The following is a 16738-nucleotide window of genomic DNA, read 5'->3' as shown; positions in this document are numbered from 1 at the left end:
TTCCTGATGAAGGGCTTTTACCCAAAACATCGATTTTCCTGCTCCTCTGATGCTGCCTGACCTGCTGTCCTTTTCCAGCACCACTCTAATCTAGAGTCAGTTTATTTTAAGTGCTAAAACACTGATAGATGTCTGAACACTGCATTAGCTTCAGTATTGCTTGCTATAGTTTTATGTGATAGAGGTGTGCAGCACCTTCAGAAACAGACCCTTCGGTCCAACTCGTCCATGCCGACCAGATATCCCAACCCGTATTCCTCCAAACCCTTGCGATTCATATACCCATCCAGATGCCTTTTAAATGTTGCAATTGTACTAGCCTCTTCAGGCAGCTCATTCCGTACATGTACCACCCTCTGCCTGAAAAGGTTGCCCTTAAGACTCTTTTGTATCTCTTCTCCTCTCACCCTGAACCTATGCTGTCTAGTTCTGGACTCCCCCACCCCAGGGAAAAGACTTTGTCTGTTTATGTTATCCAAGGAGCCAAGTGGTAAAATGAGCTTGGGCAGCTGCCACCATCCCAGTTACCAGGGCATGGCTTCTCTCCCCTCACATAAGGAATGCTGCACCTTATGTCCCGCTGGTCAAAGCACAAGACAATACTTTGGGGAGATTCACTGTGTTGCCCAAATCCTTCGTGATTTTGTAAACCTCTATAAGGTCACCCCTCAGCCTCAGACGCTCCAGGGAAAACAGCCCCAGTCTATTCAACCTCTCTCCATAGCTCAAATCCTCCAACCCTGGCAACGTCCTTGTAAATCTTTTCTGAACCCTTTCAACTTTCACAACATCTTTCCGATATGAAGGAGACCAGATTTGCACGCAATGTTTCAAAAGTGGCCTAACCAATGTCCTGTACAGCCAGAATGTGACCCCCCCCGACTCCTGTACTCCATGCTCTGACCAATAAAGGAAAGCATACCAAACACCACCTTCACTATCCTATCTACCTGCGACTCCACTTTCAAGGAGCTATGAACCTGCACTCCAAGGTCTCTTTGTTCAGCAACACTCCCTAGGACCTTACCATTAAGTGTATAAGTACTGCTAAGATTTGCTTTCCCAAAATGCAGCACCTCACATTTATCTGAATTAAACTCCATCTGCCATTTCTCAGCCCATTGGCCCATCTGGTCCAGATCCTGTTGTAATCTGAGGTAACCTTCTTCGCTGTCCACTACACCTCCAATTTTGGTGTCATCTGAAAACTTACTAACTCTACCTCTTATGCTCACATCCAAATCATTTATGTAAATGACAAAAAGTAGAGGACCCAGCACCGATCCTTGTGGCGCTCCACTGGTCACAGGCCTCCAGTCTGAAAAACAACCCTCCACCACCACCCTCTGTCTTCTTCCTTTGAGCCAGTTCTGTATCCAAATGGCTAGTTCTCCCTGTATTCCATGAGATCTAACCTTGCTAATCAGTCTCCCATGGGGAACCTTGTCGAACGCCTTACTGAAGTCCATATAGATCACATCTACTGCTCTGCCATCATGCAACTTGCAGTGTCTTCAAGATCAGTTACGTGTCCAACATGCCTTAGTGTAACTCCACCCGGTGAAGTGTGTGGGCTTTTTGTGGATAAATTCCCTGAATGGGGTGCCAACATGGTGAATGCTAGAATTGAAGAACAACCCAGACCCATTGAAATATAAAATGCCAGCCCATCTTTTCTCTGACCCTGAGTAAGCAGCTGTACATTTCCAGCTCTCCCTAGAAGTAAAGCTCCCGTTGGTTCACATTTTACGAAACGCAGAGACTGAATGATCGCCATGTCAAGCGCAGCTGATCCCCTCTCTTTGTTGTAGGATGATCTTTGCAGAGTGTGCCCCAAGCACATGTCCCTGTGATGAGCATTGCTGTAACCAGCGGATCCAGAGGCATGAGTGGGTGCAGTGCCTGGAGAGGTTTCGAGCAGAAGGTAAAGGCTGGGGCATTCGCACCAAGGAAGCTCTGAAGGCCGGGCAGTTCATCATCGAATATCTGGGCGAGGTGGTCAGTGAGCAAGAGTTCAGGTAAGCAGACCTTCCATATTCCTTCTGTATTGTGCAGGAACTAGATATCCCAACAGAATCCAATTTCTGATCATTACTTAGAGTAGTAGAACTGTGCAGTACAGAAACCAACCCTTCAGTCCATGCTGACCAGATATCCGACCCAAACTAGTCCCACCTGCCAGCACCCGGCCCATATCCCTCCAAACCCTTCCTATTCATATACCCGTCCAAATGCCTTTTAAATGTTGCAGTTGTACCAGCCTCCACTTCCTCTGGCAGCTCATTCCATACACATACCACCCTCTGTGTGAAAAAGTTGCACCGTAGGTCTCTTTTATATTTCTCTCCTCTCTCCCTAAACCTATGCCCTCTCATTCTGGACTCGCCCACCCCAGGGAAAAGGCTTTGCCTATTTATCCTATCCATGCCCCTCATCATTTTGTAAACCTCTATAAGGTCACCCCTCAACCTCCGATGTTCCAGGGAAAACAGCCTCAGCCTGTTCAGCCTCTCCCTGTAGCTCAAACCCTCCAACCCTGGCAACATCCTTGTAAATCTTTTCTGAACCCTTTCAAGTTTCACAACATCTTATTGAGAGGAAGTGCTGAGCAGTGAGCAGGAGTGTGATGTAGTGCCAGAGGTTGGGTCTTTTTTTTGGAAGCAGCCCTTCTGTCTTTATGGAGCAGGCGAGGGGTATCTTCTCGTACTTATGTTGGCTGCAGAGTTGAACAATCCTAATTCACAGTAAAGATATGGGGTATAGATCAAGCCAGACAGGTTCTCATTAGCATCCATTTGGCAAAAACAAGTGAGAAGTGCAGAAGGAAAGTTTTACTCCATTGATCTTGCCACTAAATGATTCCGGCTCCTGGTTGCATCCAGCCTCAACATTCTATCCTGGAAAAAGGAAAGTGCCCACTTCCACAGCTTCCATAAAATGTTACAGTGCAGAAATCAGAGCAGGCTCTTATCACTGCTGCCAATCTCTGCAATGTCTAATACTGTCCTGATGTCCTTGTCGTTTGATTCTATTTACCCAATGAATATTTTTTTGGCTGAGATTTGCTAAAATACAATATTTGGATTGATTGTTTCTCTGAGAGTTCTTGGAAATGAAAGGAAAGAACTCCTATTTCCAATAACATCTTTCACATCTTTGGAGTGAGTGAGTGTGTGTGTGTATGTGTATGTGTGTCTCCTCAGGATAGCAGCCGGTGACAAGTGGTGTTCCGCTATATATTAACAATCTGGATGAAGGAACTGAGGGCATTCTGGCTACGTTTACAGACAAATGCAAAGATAGGTGGGGGGGGGGGGTAGCATTGAGCTGGTGGGGTGGCTGCAGAAGGATTTGGACAGGCCAGGAGAGTGGGCAAAGAAGTGGCAGAATACAACGTGGGCAAGTAAGAGGTAGGAAAAATTGAAGCACGGACGGTTTTCTAAATGGGGAGAAAATTCAGAAATCTGAAGTGCAAAGAGTCTTGGGAGTTCTAGTCCAGGATTCTCTCAAGGTAAACTTGTAGGTTGAGTCAGTAGTTAGGAATGCAAATACAATTATGATTATTTTGAGAGGACTTGAATGTAAAAACAGGGATGTACATCTGAGGCTTCATAAGGCTCTGGTCAGACCATATTTGGAGTATTGTGCGCAGTTTTGGGCCCCATATCTGAGGAAAGATGTACCACACCTGGAGTGTGTTCAGAGGAGATTCACAAGAATGGACCCAGGAATGAAAAGCTTAACATACGGGGAATGTTTGAGGACTCTGGGTCTATACTCGATGGAGTTTAGAAGGATGAGGGGGATCGAATTGAAACTTACACTCTGTCCAGGCTGTTCAGTATTCTGTATGTTGGGAAGATGTTTCCATTGGTAGGAGAGACTAGGACCTGAGGGCACAGCCTTAGAGTAAAGGGTAGACCTTTTAGAACAGAGATAAGGAGAAACTTCTTCAGTGGGGAATCTATGGAATGCACTGCCACAGAAGGCTGTGGAGGCCAGGTTGATGAGTATACGTAAGACTGAGATAGACAGGTTCTTGAATATCAAAAGGATCAAGGGTTACAGGGAGGAAGCAGGAGAACGGAGTTGAGAAATTTATCAGCTGTGATTGAATGACGGAGCAGATTCGATGGGCTGAATGGTCTGATTTCTACTCCTAGGTCTTGTGGGATGTCCCAGTCAATGAAACCATGAAAGTGTGTTTTGAAATACAATTGTGATATAGGCACATATTGCAACGAAGGTGTGCACAGTAATTTTTGAGGACATCAGCTTAAGGTAAGAGGGGGTATGTTTAAAGATGTGAGGCAAGTTTATTTACACAGAGGGTGGTAAGTGCCTGGAATGGGCTGCCAGAGGAGGTGGATACAGTAGGAATGATTCCGAGGCATCTTGACGGATACAAGAATAGGCAGGTAATAGAGGCAGGTGCACTGCAAAGAGGCAAAAGGTTAATTTAGAAAGGTATTGTACGTCAATCTTGTTGGGCTGGAGGGGCCTGTTCTTGGGCTGTATTGATCTTCGTAGGATAATTCCACAAAGTGTGACGAAAGTAACAGCCATGACTCTCTCGGTGGTGTGTTTTGAGGACTGCATGGATGGAGGTCTAGGCACTGGGAGGAGTTTTTCGGTCTTCCTCAAAGTGCCTGTGGATGTTTAACCACCAGCTGAACAGCTGACTCCATTGAAATTGAATTTGAACCCTCAGCCTTGTGTCTCGGACAGAACTGAGGTAGACTGTTTGAATATCTTCTCTAATCTTCCCTAGGAACCGAATGATAGAACAATACCAGAATCACAATGATCATTACTGCTTGAACCTGGACAGTGGGATGGTAATCGACAGTTACCGCATGGGGAATGAGGCACGGTTTATCAATCACAGCTGCAGTCCTAACTGTGAAATGCAAAAATGGTAAGAGGCAGAAGCAAATGTATGTTGAACATACTACTGCACATGGTGTTTACAAGCAGGTTTCTGGTTAAAAGTGCTGTGCAATGTTAGCAATAAATCCATCCAGTTGCCTGGTTACATGAAAAGTCTTGCTTTCGGAACTACATGCCGAATAAATGTGTTGTTGATCTGTGGAAGCATGAAGTGCACTGGTTGAGAACAAGAAAGAACACAACTAAAGAAAATGTAAATTGATTATTTAAACTTCAGCATGTTCCCAACAGTAAATGGAGCAGGAACTGTCTGGGTAAACATGACTACTGTTTTCATCTGCTTTGTCTGATCTGATTTGATGTAGAATTTTTGCTCTTCTGGGGGTGGTACGATGGCTCAGTGGTTACCACTGCTGCCTCACAGCACCAGGGTCCCAGGTTTGATTCCAGCCTGAGGCAACTGTCTGTGTGGAGTTTGTACGTTCTCCCCGTGTCTGCATGGGTTTACTCCGGTTTCCTCCCACATTCCAAAGATGTGCTATGCTAAATTGCCTATAGTGTTAGCTGCATTAGTTAGAGGGCAATGGGTCTGGGTGGGTTACTCTTCGGAGAGTCTGTGTGGAGTTGTTGGGTCGAAGGGCCTGTTTCCACATTGTAAAGAATCGAATCTAATCTAATCTTAAAAAAAAATGGTGCCAGAAGCTCTTTAACATTGACAGGATAGATTGTAGCTGGCTGTAACTGCCAATGTTAAATGCCCTCATGTACCCTACACTGTTGTTGAACTGAACAGTGGCATCCTTTAAAAATCTCACAACATCACATTATAGTCCAACAGGTCTATTTGGAAGCAGTAGCTTTCAGAGGGCTGCTCCATCAGATAACTAGTGGGGTAGGATCATAAGACACAATTTATAGCAAAAGATCACAGTGTCATGCAATTAAAATCTAGATTGCTGTTTGTTCAGTGTATCATTTTAATTGCACGATGAAGGAGCAGCGCTCTGAAAGCTAGTGCTTCCAACTAAACCTGTTGGACTATAACCAGGTGTTGTGTGATTTTTAACTTTGTCCACCCCAATCCAACACCGGCTCCTCCATATTAGTGGCACAATGAAAGATGCTCTTGCAGTCCTGCTTTAGGCAGTCCACTGCAGCTATGATCTAGGGGTTCAATATACTGGGAGATCAAGGCACTGCTTTGGCCCAAAACCATGTGACCTCCATCACCATGTGTCGACTCCACCCATCAAAGACTGACCAGACTCTGTTCTCAAGATCCAAATCAACTAAAGCGTTCCTGTTTGCTATATTGGAGTGACTGTGACCACGGAAGTTGAAGGGTCATCGTTTACGATTGATTACATTACTTCATTTAGGGTTTTAGACCTCTCTAAGGGAATCAACGGAACTAAAATGTACTCCTTCAGTCGTCATGTGTCTGCATGGGGGTGCAGGTTAATTTTACAGTCGAGCCCAGCCATGTTACTGAGATGAGTTCTCAATGCGGAAAAAAGAACTTCTCTTCAAGTTGCACTCAGGACAGATAATATCAGCACATTTTTAATTATGGCATCACAGCTGAGGCTAACCCTACCCTTAGGTAGTATTCACAGCCTGGCACCAGATAATTGTAAGGAACAGACTCAGGCCTTCTGAGATTTGTCATCTCCCTGCCCTGGGACATGGAGATTAATTTTTGTACCTCTTGGCCCAGACCTGATTGAAGCATCATACAGATTGAGTTTAGAATTGTGCAGCTCTGACTTAAACTGCATAAACAATCATGAACCAAGTACACATTTCATTTTCTGCTCTAGGTCGGTTAATGGTGTTTACAGGATTGGGCTGTTTGCCTTGAAAGATGTAATGGCTGGGACTGAACTGACGTATGACTACAACTTCCACGCATTCAACCTGGAGAAGCAGGTAATGTGGTTGGCTGCAGCATTCTGTAACCATTTGCACACTACAGCACCACACTACTGTCTGCAAAAAGTCATCCAAAATATCTGGTTCACTGCATGCTATAGAAACCACTATGAAGTTAGATAAAACCCAATGTTTTGTTAGTTACAGCATGTGCCCTGGAAATACACCGAGGGCCATTTTCTCAGATTCCTGAAGAAGGGCTTATGCCCGAAACATCGATTCTCCTTCTCCTTGGATGCTGCCTGACCTACTGCGCTTTTCCAGCAACACATTTTCAGCTCTGATCTCCAGCATCTGCAGTCCTCACTTTCTCCATTTTCTCAGTAAGCCTAGTTTGAACCATATCAGGCTGGTGTTAGGAATCTCACTCTGCACTTAGTCACCAAAACTTATGTCGTGAATGGGTCTGGGTGGGTTGCGCTTCGGCGGGTCGGTGTGGACTTGTTGCGCCGAAGGGCCTGTTTCCACACTGTAAGTAATCTAATCTAATCTAATCGTATATATACGGTGACAGTGTTGTTAAAAGTAGGACTATGATGCACCCTGTGCACTTGAAGCTTACAGTCCTTCCTCCTTTTTAACTGATGTGCAGTTGCTTTACTCACAAGGTGATGGCTACAAGGAATGTGTGTGGTTATTTTTCTTTCCCCTGCCTTGTTTTAGGACCATAAAGAACTGTGTGATCACCTTGGCTAATGATATGACCATTTGGGTCCCCTCAGCATTACACTGAGAGAGTTTAATCACATGGGGTTTAGAGTGGGGGGTCTCAGCACTGTTCTTTTGGGTGTCTACTCCTCTGTACCTGTGTGAATCAAAATGGGACATTACAAACATGAGCACAGTGTGCTGACTGAGTGACGTTCCATGAATTGTATCAGTTTCTGAAATCAGCCTAAAGCAGTTAGCACATCTGAAGAAGTGACGGGAATGCTGTTGAGGTTGTTTCCATGTGTTTCCTTTATATTTAAACATGAACACCCCAAATGGCACAGTAACAGAAAACTGTGTAAATGTTCTCACTTCATTTCTGTGTGTCAGATATTGTGTTGAACTTCTGTTGTCCCGGCTGAAAAATTCACGTCTGCATTAGTTTAAGGCTCTTTCATTCCCAGCGAATATCAGACAGGAAGACAGCCACCCATAATATGGAAATACATTGATCTCAGTAATTGAAATTGAAACTGTCATACTGTGCATCAGAGAAGCTGCTCTTATTAAACTGGGGCCAGAAATAATTAGGTAGACCTTTACTGTACATGACCTGGTAATGTTCGCTGGTGACAGTGTAGTGGAAGCTTTACAGTGCTATCCCTGTCATGTGAATATTTGCTGGGGGACAGTGTAGAGGAAGCTTTACTCTATCTAACCCCATGCAGTCCTCTCCTAGGAGTATCTTTATGGACCCAGTGTAGAGGAAGTATTTCTTTTTATCTAACCCTGTGCTGTCCCTGTCCTGAGAATATTTTTAGGTACAGTCAAGATTGTTTAAGATCAAGAATTTAACCTGAGTAATCAAAGTGATATGGTAAAGCTCTGCTTACAATAGATGTGGTTTGTTGACAGATTGTAAGCCAGATAAGTCACTTTTGCTTCACCGAAATGCACTGGTATGACCAATCACCAGTTAAGATCATAATTCTATTCGGCCAAACTCCAGGACTCTGACACAAAAGCACAATACTTTAGTATGCAGTAAATTTTCACCAAGTCATATGAAGCGAAACTAGGGTTAAAGTTTAGGTCAATGCTCTTTCATCAGGCAGGCTGTGAAAAATGGCCATCGACCTAAAACATTAACTCTATTTCGCTGTACACGTCTTGGTTGACTTGTTGAGTTTCCCTGGGTCTCTCTGTACAATGGGCTCTGTCAGAAAGAACACAGAGGTTCTTGAAACTTGACAGCGCTGGGGAAGCTTTGAATTGAATCCTCCGCATTTTTGACACAGCGGCTCTGATTTGTTTGAATGCCACGTGTAGCAGATGCACTGGGCTCATGAAGTTTGAAGAGTGAATTCACCGAGGCATGGCTAAAACCACCGGCATTGCTTGGGTGTTTTGTGTGTTGCAGCAAATTTGTAAATGTGGGGCGGAGAAATGTCGTGGCATTATCGGAGGACGCAGCCAGAGGGTGAATGGATTGCTGAACAAAAATGGCCAGCATGCAAATGGACAGAAGAAACCAGGCAGATTGAAGGAGAAGAGGAAATCCAAGCACAGGTTAAAGAAAAGGGTAAGTCATAGAATCCCTACGGTGAGGGAGCAGGCCATTCGGTCCATCTAGTCCGCACTAATTCTCCAAAGAGCATGCTGCCCCTACCCTATCCCTGTAACCCTGCATTTCCCATGGCTAACCCACCTAGCCTGCACATTCCTGGATACTGCTGGGCAATTTAGCATGGCCAATTCGCCCTAACCTGCACATCTTTGGACCGTGGGAGGAAACCGGAGTCTGCACCTGAAAGAAATCCATGCAAACGCTGCGAATGTGCAAACTCCATACAGTTGTCTGAGGCTGGAGTCGAACCTGGGTCCCTGGTGCTGTGAGGCCATAGTGCTAACCACTGAGCCCCAATCATACAATTAGATGTGGGTGTCACTGGCTGGGCCAGCATTTATTTCCCATTCCCAATTGCTCCTGAACTGAGCGATTTGCTTGACCATTTTGGGGAGTCCATCACATTTGCTATGGGTCTGCAGTTGCATGTCAGCCAGTCCAGGTAAGGATAGCAGGTGTCCTTCCCCTAAAGGTCACTAGTGAATCGGGGCTTTTATGTCATTGCCAATGTTTATGTGATCCACCATCACTGAGACTTGCTTTCGAGATAAACTTATAATCAAACTGTTCAGAGATGTTATTACACACCTCTGGAGGAAGTGGAACCTGAGCCCTGGCTCCTAGCTCAGAGGTAGGGGGTCTGCAACTGCAGAGCCCCCACAGATGTTCTCTTTATTCCAAGTGTGATTAATTGAAGCTAAATGAATTGGTGGATTTTAGATCCGATCATAGTCAACCAACTGCCATAGTGGGGTTTGAACCTCTGACCCCACAGCATTAGGTTGGGCTTCTGGATTATCACTAGGCCATGGCCTCCCAGTGTGTTTATTCTTTGGAGCAGTATACGTCCTTTATTTTCTCTATGCTTCTCTTTCCCTCTCTTGGAGTGGCTGACTTTTATGGTCCAGTGCCCTATTGGCTAATGTCTTCCATGAGACTTGGCAGTGATGTAAGGGTACATTGCTACAAAGTTTGATTCTTTCCTTGTCTATCATACATATTCCCTGATGGAGACATAGTGTAGTGATCAGGAGCAGGAATCCTAACTGATGTCCCCATTTCCGATCACTGTTCCTTGTTGGAGCCACTGTCGAGCAATCAGGAACTGGAATCCTGATTGACATTTTCACTCCCAAACCCTAACCAAGGAACATTGAGGCTGAGAGTGGGTAACTGAGTATATGTTGCAAGCTAGGGGGATAGATAGGTAATCACTTTGCCTTGCCCAGGGTAGTCGCTTTGTTTTATTCATTCCCAGGAGAGCTATGTGGTTGTTCCATCTCAGAGATACACATCTGCTCTAGTTGGAGTTTGCCTGTGATTTAAGGATGTCAAAAGCAAGTGCATGTCTCAACTATTCATTTTGTGTTTCATCACAGAGGGGGCATGTATCAGAGGAGCCGAGTGAAAATGTCAACAACCCTGCCAAACTGAGCCAACCTCACCAGATGAAGCCCATGTCCAACAGGGAGAGGTAGGACTTGATGTTCAGCAACAAAGTCACACCATAGAACGACACAGATTCTACAGAATGCTTTCCTAATGTCATCAATTGTGGGTTAGTTTGCAAAATGTGCTGTGGGTGATCAGTATCTTCTCCCAAAAAGAGCCAGTCACACCTTAAACTAGCCTTTCTCTGTTCTATCCAAGCCTTGTGCTATTTCACCCCGGCCCCTGATTGCCTTCAGGGTATGAAAATCTGGGTACTGAGTACTTATTCAGTTAGGAAGTGCATTGTGTCGCGATCTGAGATCCAGGCAATCAGCTAGCAATCGCAGGCATCTGTTAAAGGTGTTGCCAGGCCTGTTCTGCAGTTGGTCAACAATTTGGCACAGAGTAGAGTTGTGATGCAGCAGAGAAGTAGACCCATCAGCCAGTCATTGCCTGTGCCATCACTCTGAGTTCCCTTTTTAATCAGAGCACATTCTCCAAGCCTTGCAAACTATTACTTTATCATCATGTCACCAGTTGTATTTGAAACCTTGAATTAATTTTCCAGTTCCCTTCTTTCCCTCTCCCCCACCCTCTCCCCCCACCCTCTCCCCCCACCCTCTCCCCCCACCCTCTCCCCCCACCCTCTCCCCCCACCCTCTCCCCCCACCCTCTCCCCCCACCCTCTCCCCCCACCCTCTCCCCCCACCCTCTCCCCCCACCCTCTCCCCCCACCCTCTCCCCCCACCCTCTCCCCCCACCCTCTCCCCCCACCCTCTCCCCCCACCCTCTCCCCCCACCCTCTCCCCCACCCTCTCCCCCCACCCTCTCCCCCCACCCTCTCCCCCCACCCTCTCCCCCCACCCTCTCCCCCCACCCTCTCCCCCCACCCTCTCCCCCCACCCTCTCCCCCCACCCTCTCCCCCCACCCTCTCCCCCCACCCTCTCCCCCCCACCCTCCCCCCCACCCTCTCCCCCACCCTCTCCCCCACCCTCTCCCCCACCCTCCCCCCCACCCTCTCCCCCACCCTCTCCCCCACCCTCTCCCCCTTCCCCCTCCCCCTTCCCCCTCCCCCTTCCCCCTCCCCCTTCCCCCTCCCCCTTCCCCCTCCCCCTTCCCCCTTCCCCCTCCCCCTTCCCCCTCCCCTTCCTCCTCCCCCTTCCTCCTCCCCCTTCCTCCTCCCCCTCCCTCCTCCCCCTCCCTCCTCCCCCTCCCTCCTCCCCCTCCCTCCTCCCCCTCCCTCCTCCCCCTCCCTCCTCCCCCTCCCTCCTCCCCCTCCCTCCTCCCCCTCCCTCCTCCCCCTCCCTCCTCCCCCTCCCTCCTCCCCCTCCCTCCTCCCCCTCCCTCCGCCCCCTCCCTCGCCCCCTCTCTCGCCCCCCCTCTCGCTCCCCCTCTCGCTCCCCCCTCTCGCTCCCCCCTCTCGCTCCCCCTCTCGCTCCCCCCCCCTCTCTCCCCCCCCCCTCTCTCCCCCCCCCCTCTCTCCCCCCCCCTCTCTCCCCCCCCCTCTCTCTCCCCCCCTCTCTCTCCCCCCCCCTCTCTCCCCCCCTCTCTCTCCCCCCCTCTCTCTTTCCCCCCCTCACGCTCAGACCCACATCCCACTGTTAAAAACAGCCACCTGCTTCCTGTGGCAAATTACTGTGTTCAAACTGGCATTGTCTAACTCTGCATGGCCTAGAATAGAGAGTTTGGGTTGTAAGTCTCATGGTAGGGGACAGTCTTGCTCTTCATGATCCCAATCCAGTATTGACACTACAACTTGCCAAACAAATTGCTGATCCCACTCAACCCATTTGAGAGTATCCAGCTCCGAATAGCAATAGGAAACTTTCTGTGACTGAGAAATTGACTTATCAGGTCCAACTGTAGCACTGCGGCAGGCTGCCAAGTAACTGATGGAGTAGCAGAGTGCCCTTTATCGTTTTCTGTGACCAGTCCATGCTGAGCATTGGCCTCTAGCTGTAGTTTAGTGCTGTCCCGGTGCTGGTGTTACCGTAATGATGCATTATGGTGGCACACAAACATCTTCGTTGTCACTTCCAGCTCATGTTGTGTGATGTGCCGAAGCAGTTCCCAATTAAATGTTTTCACGCCGTAACAATCGGATTGTTCTTATTTCACCCAGTTAAATTTCCCTGAAACAAAAAGCAGAAGTTGCTGGAAAAACCCACTAAGTCTAGCAGCAGCTGTGAAGAGAAATTAAAGTTAATGCTGTTCAGTTCTGAGGGGGTCACCGGACCTGAAACGTTAATTTTGATATCTCTTTGCAGGTGCTGAGTGTTTCCAGTAACTTCTTTTGCAACATCTGCAGTTCTTTTGGTTAATCGTCTGAGTTAACCCGGGTCTGTGGTGATAGCAGGTGATTCTGGAAACATGCAGCTACCTGTCAGCATCTGAGAGAAGCTCAGATTCTGTCCATCTGAACTGATTTTGAGCCTTATCCCTAAATATTTGCCCATCTGAGTGTGGTTGCAACGTGGATTTCCAGCAGTTTCTGTTCTTTGCATTCAAGGCTTATTGATTTGATCTTGGCTGCTTTCCGAAACACATCTCTCTTCTCTCTTCCCTGGGGGATGTAGATTGTGGGTGGCTGTTTGAGGGTACATCCACATATGGTACATGGGAATCTTTTTAAAGGGCAGTTGATTAGAGTTCAGGACTGTGTTGGAACCAGTACATTCCTGTCACCATGAAGGATAAGGACAGCAAGATTCGGAACCTTGGATGACAAGAAATTGAGAGCTTAGTCAGCAAGAAGAAAGAAGCATATGTAAACTTTAGGAAGCTGAAGACCGACAGAGCCTTCGTGGAATATAAAGGAAAAAATTTAAAGAAGGAACTAGGAGGGCTAAGAGGGATCAACGGGATTAAGGAAAATACCAAGGCTTTTTATATGTATCTAAGGAGCAAGAGGGTAGCCAGGGGAAGTGTGGAGGACGCATGGAGCCAGAGGGTGTGGGTGAGGTCCTTCACAAAGGAGAAGAACCTGGTGGATGGTGAGTCCTGGGGAGCCATGTTGATATTCTAGGGCATGTCCATGTAAAAAAGGTGGTGTTGGGTGGTTTGAAACTTAAGATGGATCTGTCCCAGAATGCTGAGGGGGGAAATTGCTATGGCCTTGTACAAAATCTTTGTATCCTGTTTAGTCACAGGCAAGGTCCCATAGGATTGAAGAATAGCCAGTGTTGTTCCTTTGTTTCACAAGGGTATCAGGGACAATCTGGAAAAGTACAAGCCTGTGAACTTTCTCAGTGGTAGGGATGTTATTGGAGAAGATTCTTAGGGACAGGATTTACTCACAATTGGAAAAATATGGGATTATTAGCAATCAGCAGCATGACCTTATGCAGGGAAGGTCATATCTCTCAAACTTGAGTTTTCCAAGGAAATGGCGGAGGGCAGGGTGATAGTGGATGTTGTCTACATGGACTTTAGCAAGGCCTTGACAAGGTCCCTCATGGCAGGCTGGTACAAAAGGTGAAGTCCCTTGATCTGCAGTGGGCTGGTACAATAGCTACCGAACTATATTATTCATTGTTTTGTTTTCTGACTGGGAATCTGTGACGAGTGTTGTGTGGGGATCAGTGCTGGGACCCCTGTTTGTAATATAAATGATTTGGAGGCGAATGTCTGTGGTCTGATTAGGAGGTTTTCGGGTAACACAAAACATTTGGGGAGCTGTGGACAGTACAGTGAATGGCAGAACCCTAAGAAGTATTAATGTCAGAGTGATCTGGGCGTAGTTCTCTGAAAGTGGCAACACAAGTATATAAGATGGTCAAGAAGGTATGTTTGCCTTCATCAGTCAGGGCACAGAGTATAAAAATTGGCAAGTCATATTGCAGTTATATAGAACTTTAGTTCAGCCACATGTAGGTTATTGCATACAGTTCTAGTCTCCACACCTCCAAAAGAATATGGAGGCTTTGAGGAGGGTACAGAAACCGTTCACCAGGATGTTTCATGGTTTAGAAGGTATTAGATGTGAGGAGAGATCAGATAAATTTGGTCAGTTTTTCACTTCAACATCAAAGGCTGGGGAGCAACCTGATACAAATTTACAAAATTATGACAGGCATAGATAGAGTGTATAGTTGGGTCGAAATGCCCGTTACTGGAGGGACATAGATCCAAGGAGGGAAGTTTAAAGGAGATGTGAAAGGAAAGCTTTTTACACAGAGGGTGGGAAGTGCCTGCAATGTGCTGCCACAGTAGGTGGTAGAAGCAGATACAATAGCAATGCTTAAGAGGCATTTGGACAGATACATGAGGCGGCGGGGGACAGAAAGATAGGGACCGTGCCACTGCAGAAAGTGTTTAGTTTTGAAAATGCATCATGGGTCAGCACAAGTTTGGGCTGAAGGACCTGTTCCTGTGCTGTACTGTTCTCTTTTTTTTTTTCTTAATTGAACCTAGAAACAGTCCTTTTTTTTCAACATAACTGGTTCCCTGTGGTAAGATATTAGATACACAGGGACTTGAGTCCATGAGAGAATACCAAGGAGGGTAGCATTTCATCAAAATATATACAGTAATAACTGAAATAATGAAAAATTAAAACTGTACACTGTTCCAAGATCAACTATCATTGCTTCTGGAATTCTGCAGTCTGTGCTTTGCTAAACTCTCCATTTGTTTCGCACAATGCTCCCAAATTGATCCTTTCTCTCCCACCCTCCCAATTCCTACTGCTATCGTAATGGGCAGCTCTGTTTGTCTGAGATGGGAGAGAGCCAATTACTTCTCCACAATGAGTGAGATCTGTAGGTGAGAAACCTTGACAGACGCACTGCTGGCAGGGAGACTCAGGGTGGTTTCGAGGCAGAGCAGGACAAAAATAACTCTTGGTGACTGAGTATGGAAACATTTCTGCAAAATACAGAAAGTGAGATCTTTTGGGTGTGTGCATGTTTATATAATGCTACATACTTGTGGTATTATTATAAATTAATGCAACCCTGAGGGGATTTTGTCCTAGCTTAAATAAATATGCACAGATTTATATAATGCAGAAATATATATGCACACTATTTAGTTAGGTAGTAACCACTTTCTTTTGTTAATTCAACTTGGCTTGTGTGTTGTTAGAACTGTTTCAGATTTAGACTGGTTATGAAAGTAATGAAATTGGTTGTTTTTTGTTCACGTTTCACTTCCAGTCATTCACTCTGATGAATTGAGGCCCAGTGTATTTCAGATTTTGACTCAATCTTGATGTTTGTTGCCACAGAACATGGGAGTCTCCATTGGAGAGGCAGTATTGAGCACTCCTGGTAGCTGAGCTGGTTAAGAAATGGCCCAAGTTTGATGCCTGATCAGTGCTGACTCCACCTAGTTTAGAGAGAGGGTCTTGCTGCTTCCTACAATCCAGGAACAATTTCCAAGTCACAAGTGCCTGAGAGTAGATTTCAGAAGGCCACAGAGTTCGACTCTACTTGAGTGTACTTGTCCATCAGCCGTAGGCCCTGCTCGCACTCATTGATCAAGCCTAAGAATGATGTTAATATCTGCTTTGGGAATTACTGGAGAGCATAAAACACCCAGGGAGCTGGGGTGGGAGATTCTTTTAGTTACAGGTGAGAAAGTATATTGAGAAGTAAACTTATTGCCAACTCTTTGCTGAGTGTGGCAGGAGACCACTCAAGTTTGTTACTGTGTTAAAGCACAGCGGTTGTTTTGCTTTCACCAGCCTGCCCGAGATCTCAAATAGACCAGCAAAGATCAGCCCATCCCATACTGGAGCAGGCAAAACTATTCCCTCATTAACAATCGTCTGGTATTTGTGTAATCCCTTATCACCAATTGAAAATTTTATATAAGGTTCAGGGAGAGTTGTTGAGAAATGTCAGGATCCCACAAAGCAGCTTTGAGATGAATGAATGAACAGTGAGTGTCTGTTGGCCAACTGAGTATCATTGCTTGTTTGCATGCCACATGTATTCTCTGAGGGGCAGACTTGATTATGTCAGGGGTTGACATTACCTCCATGTCTCCTCTCATTTTCTGTCTTGCTCTTCATCTTGACAGGAATTTTGTGCTGAAGCACCATGTATTTCTCGTCCGAAACTGGGAGAAGATGCGGCAGAAACAAGAGGAGGCAAAGCAGGAGAATGACAACAGTCAGTCTGTGTCACTGTACACTCGTTGGAATGGAATTTGTCGGGATGATGGCAACATCAAATCTGGTACGGAGAAAACATGAGTTTTCT

General features: G+C 46.3%; 1 protein-coding gene across 5 annotated transcripts in view; it reads left to right on the top strand.

The window, feature by feature from the left end:
• The window catches only part of ash1l (ASH1 like histone lysine methyltransferase), a 223919-nt gene that overhangs the window by 171491 nt on the left and 35690 nt on the right, over positions 1 to 16738 (top strand). For all 5 annotated transcript variants that reach the window (XM_087985157.1, XM_043684016.2, XM_043684013.2 and 2 more), the window contains 6 exons: positions 1812 to 2018; positions 4772 to 4918; positions 6711 to 6819; positions 8894 to 9055; positions 10480 to 10574; positions 16557 to 16714. In XM_087985157.1, the coding sequence (XP_087841283.1) occupies positions 1812 to 2018; positions 4772 to 4918; positions 6711 to 6819; positions 8894 to 9055; positions 10480 to 10574; positions 16557 to 16714 (878 nt within the window). The remainder of the gene's footprint in view (positions 1 to 1811; positions 2019 to 4771; positions 4919 to 6710; positions 6820 to 8893; positions 9056 to 10479; positions 10575 to 16556; positions 16715 to 16738) is intronic.

This window comes from Chiloscyllium plagiosum, unplaced genomic scaffold (assembly GCF_037043375.1).
Source record: "Chiloscyllium plagiosum isolate Xiang-an unplaced genomic scaffold, Cpla_swu_hap1 HiC_scaffold_50, whole genome shotgun sequence".
Classification (NCBI taxonomy): domain Eukaryota; kingdom Metazoa; phylum Chordata; class Chondrichthyes; order Orectolobiformes; family Hemiscylliidae; genus Chiloscyllium; species Chiloscyllium plagiosum.
The sequence above is the reverse complement of the archived record's forward strand: the minus strand, read 5'-3'. Positions and strand labels throughout refer to the sequence as shown.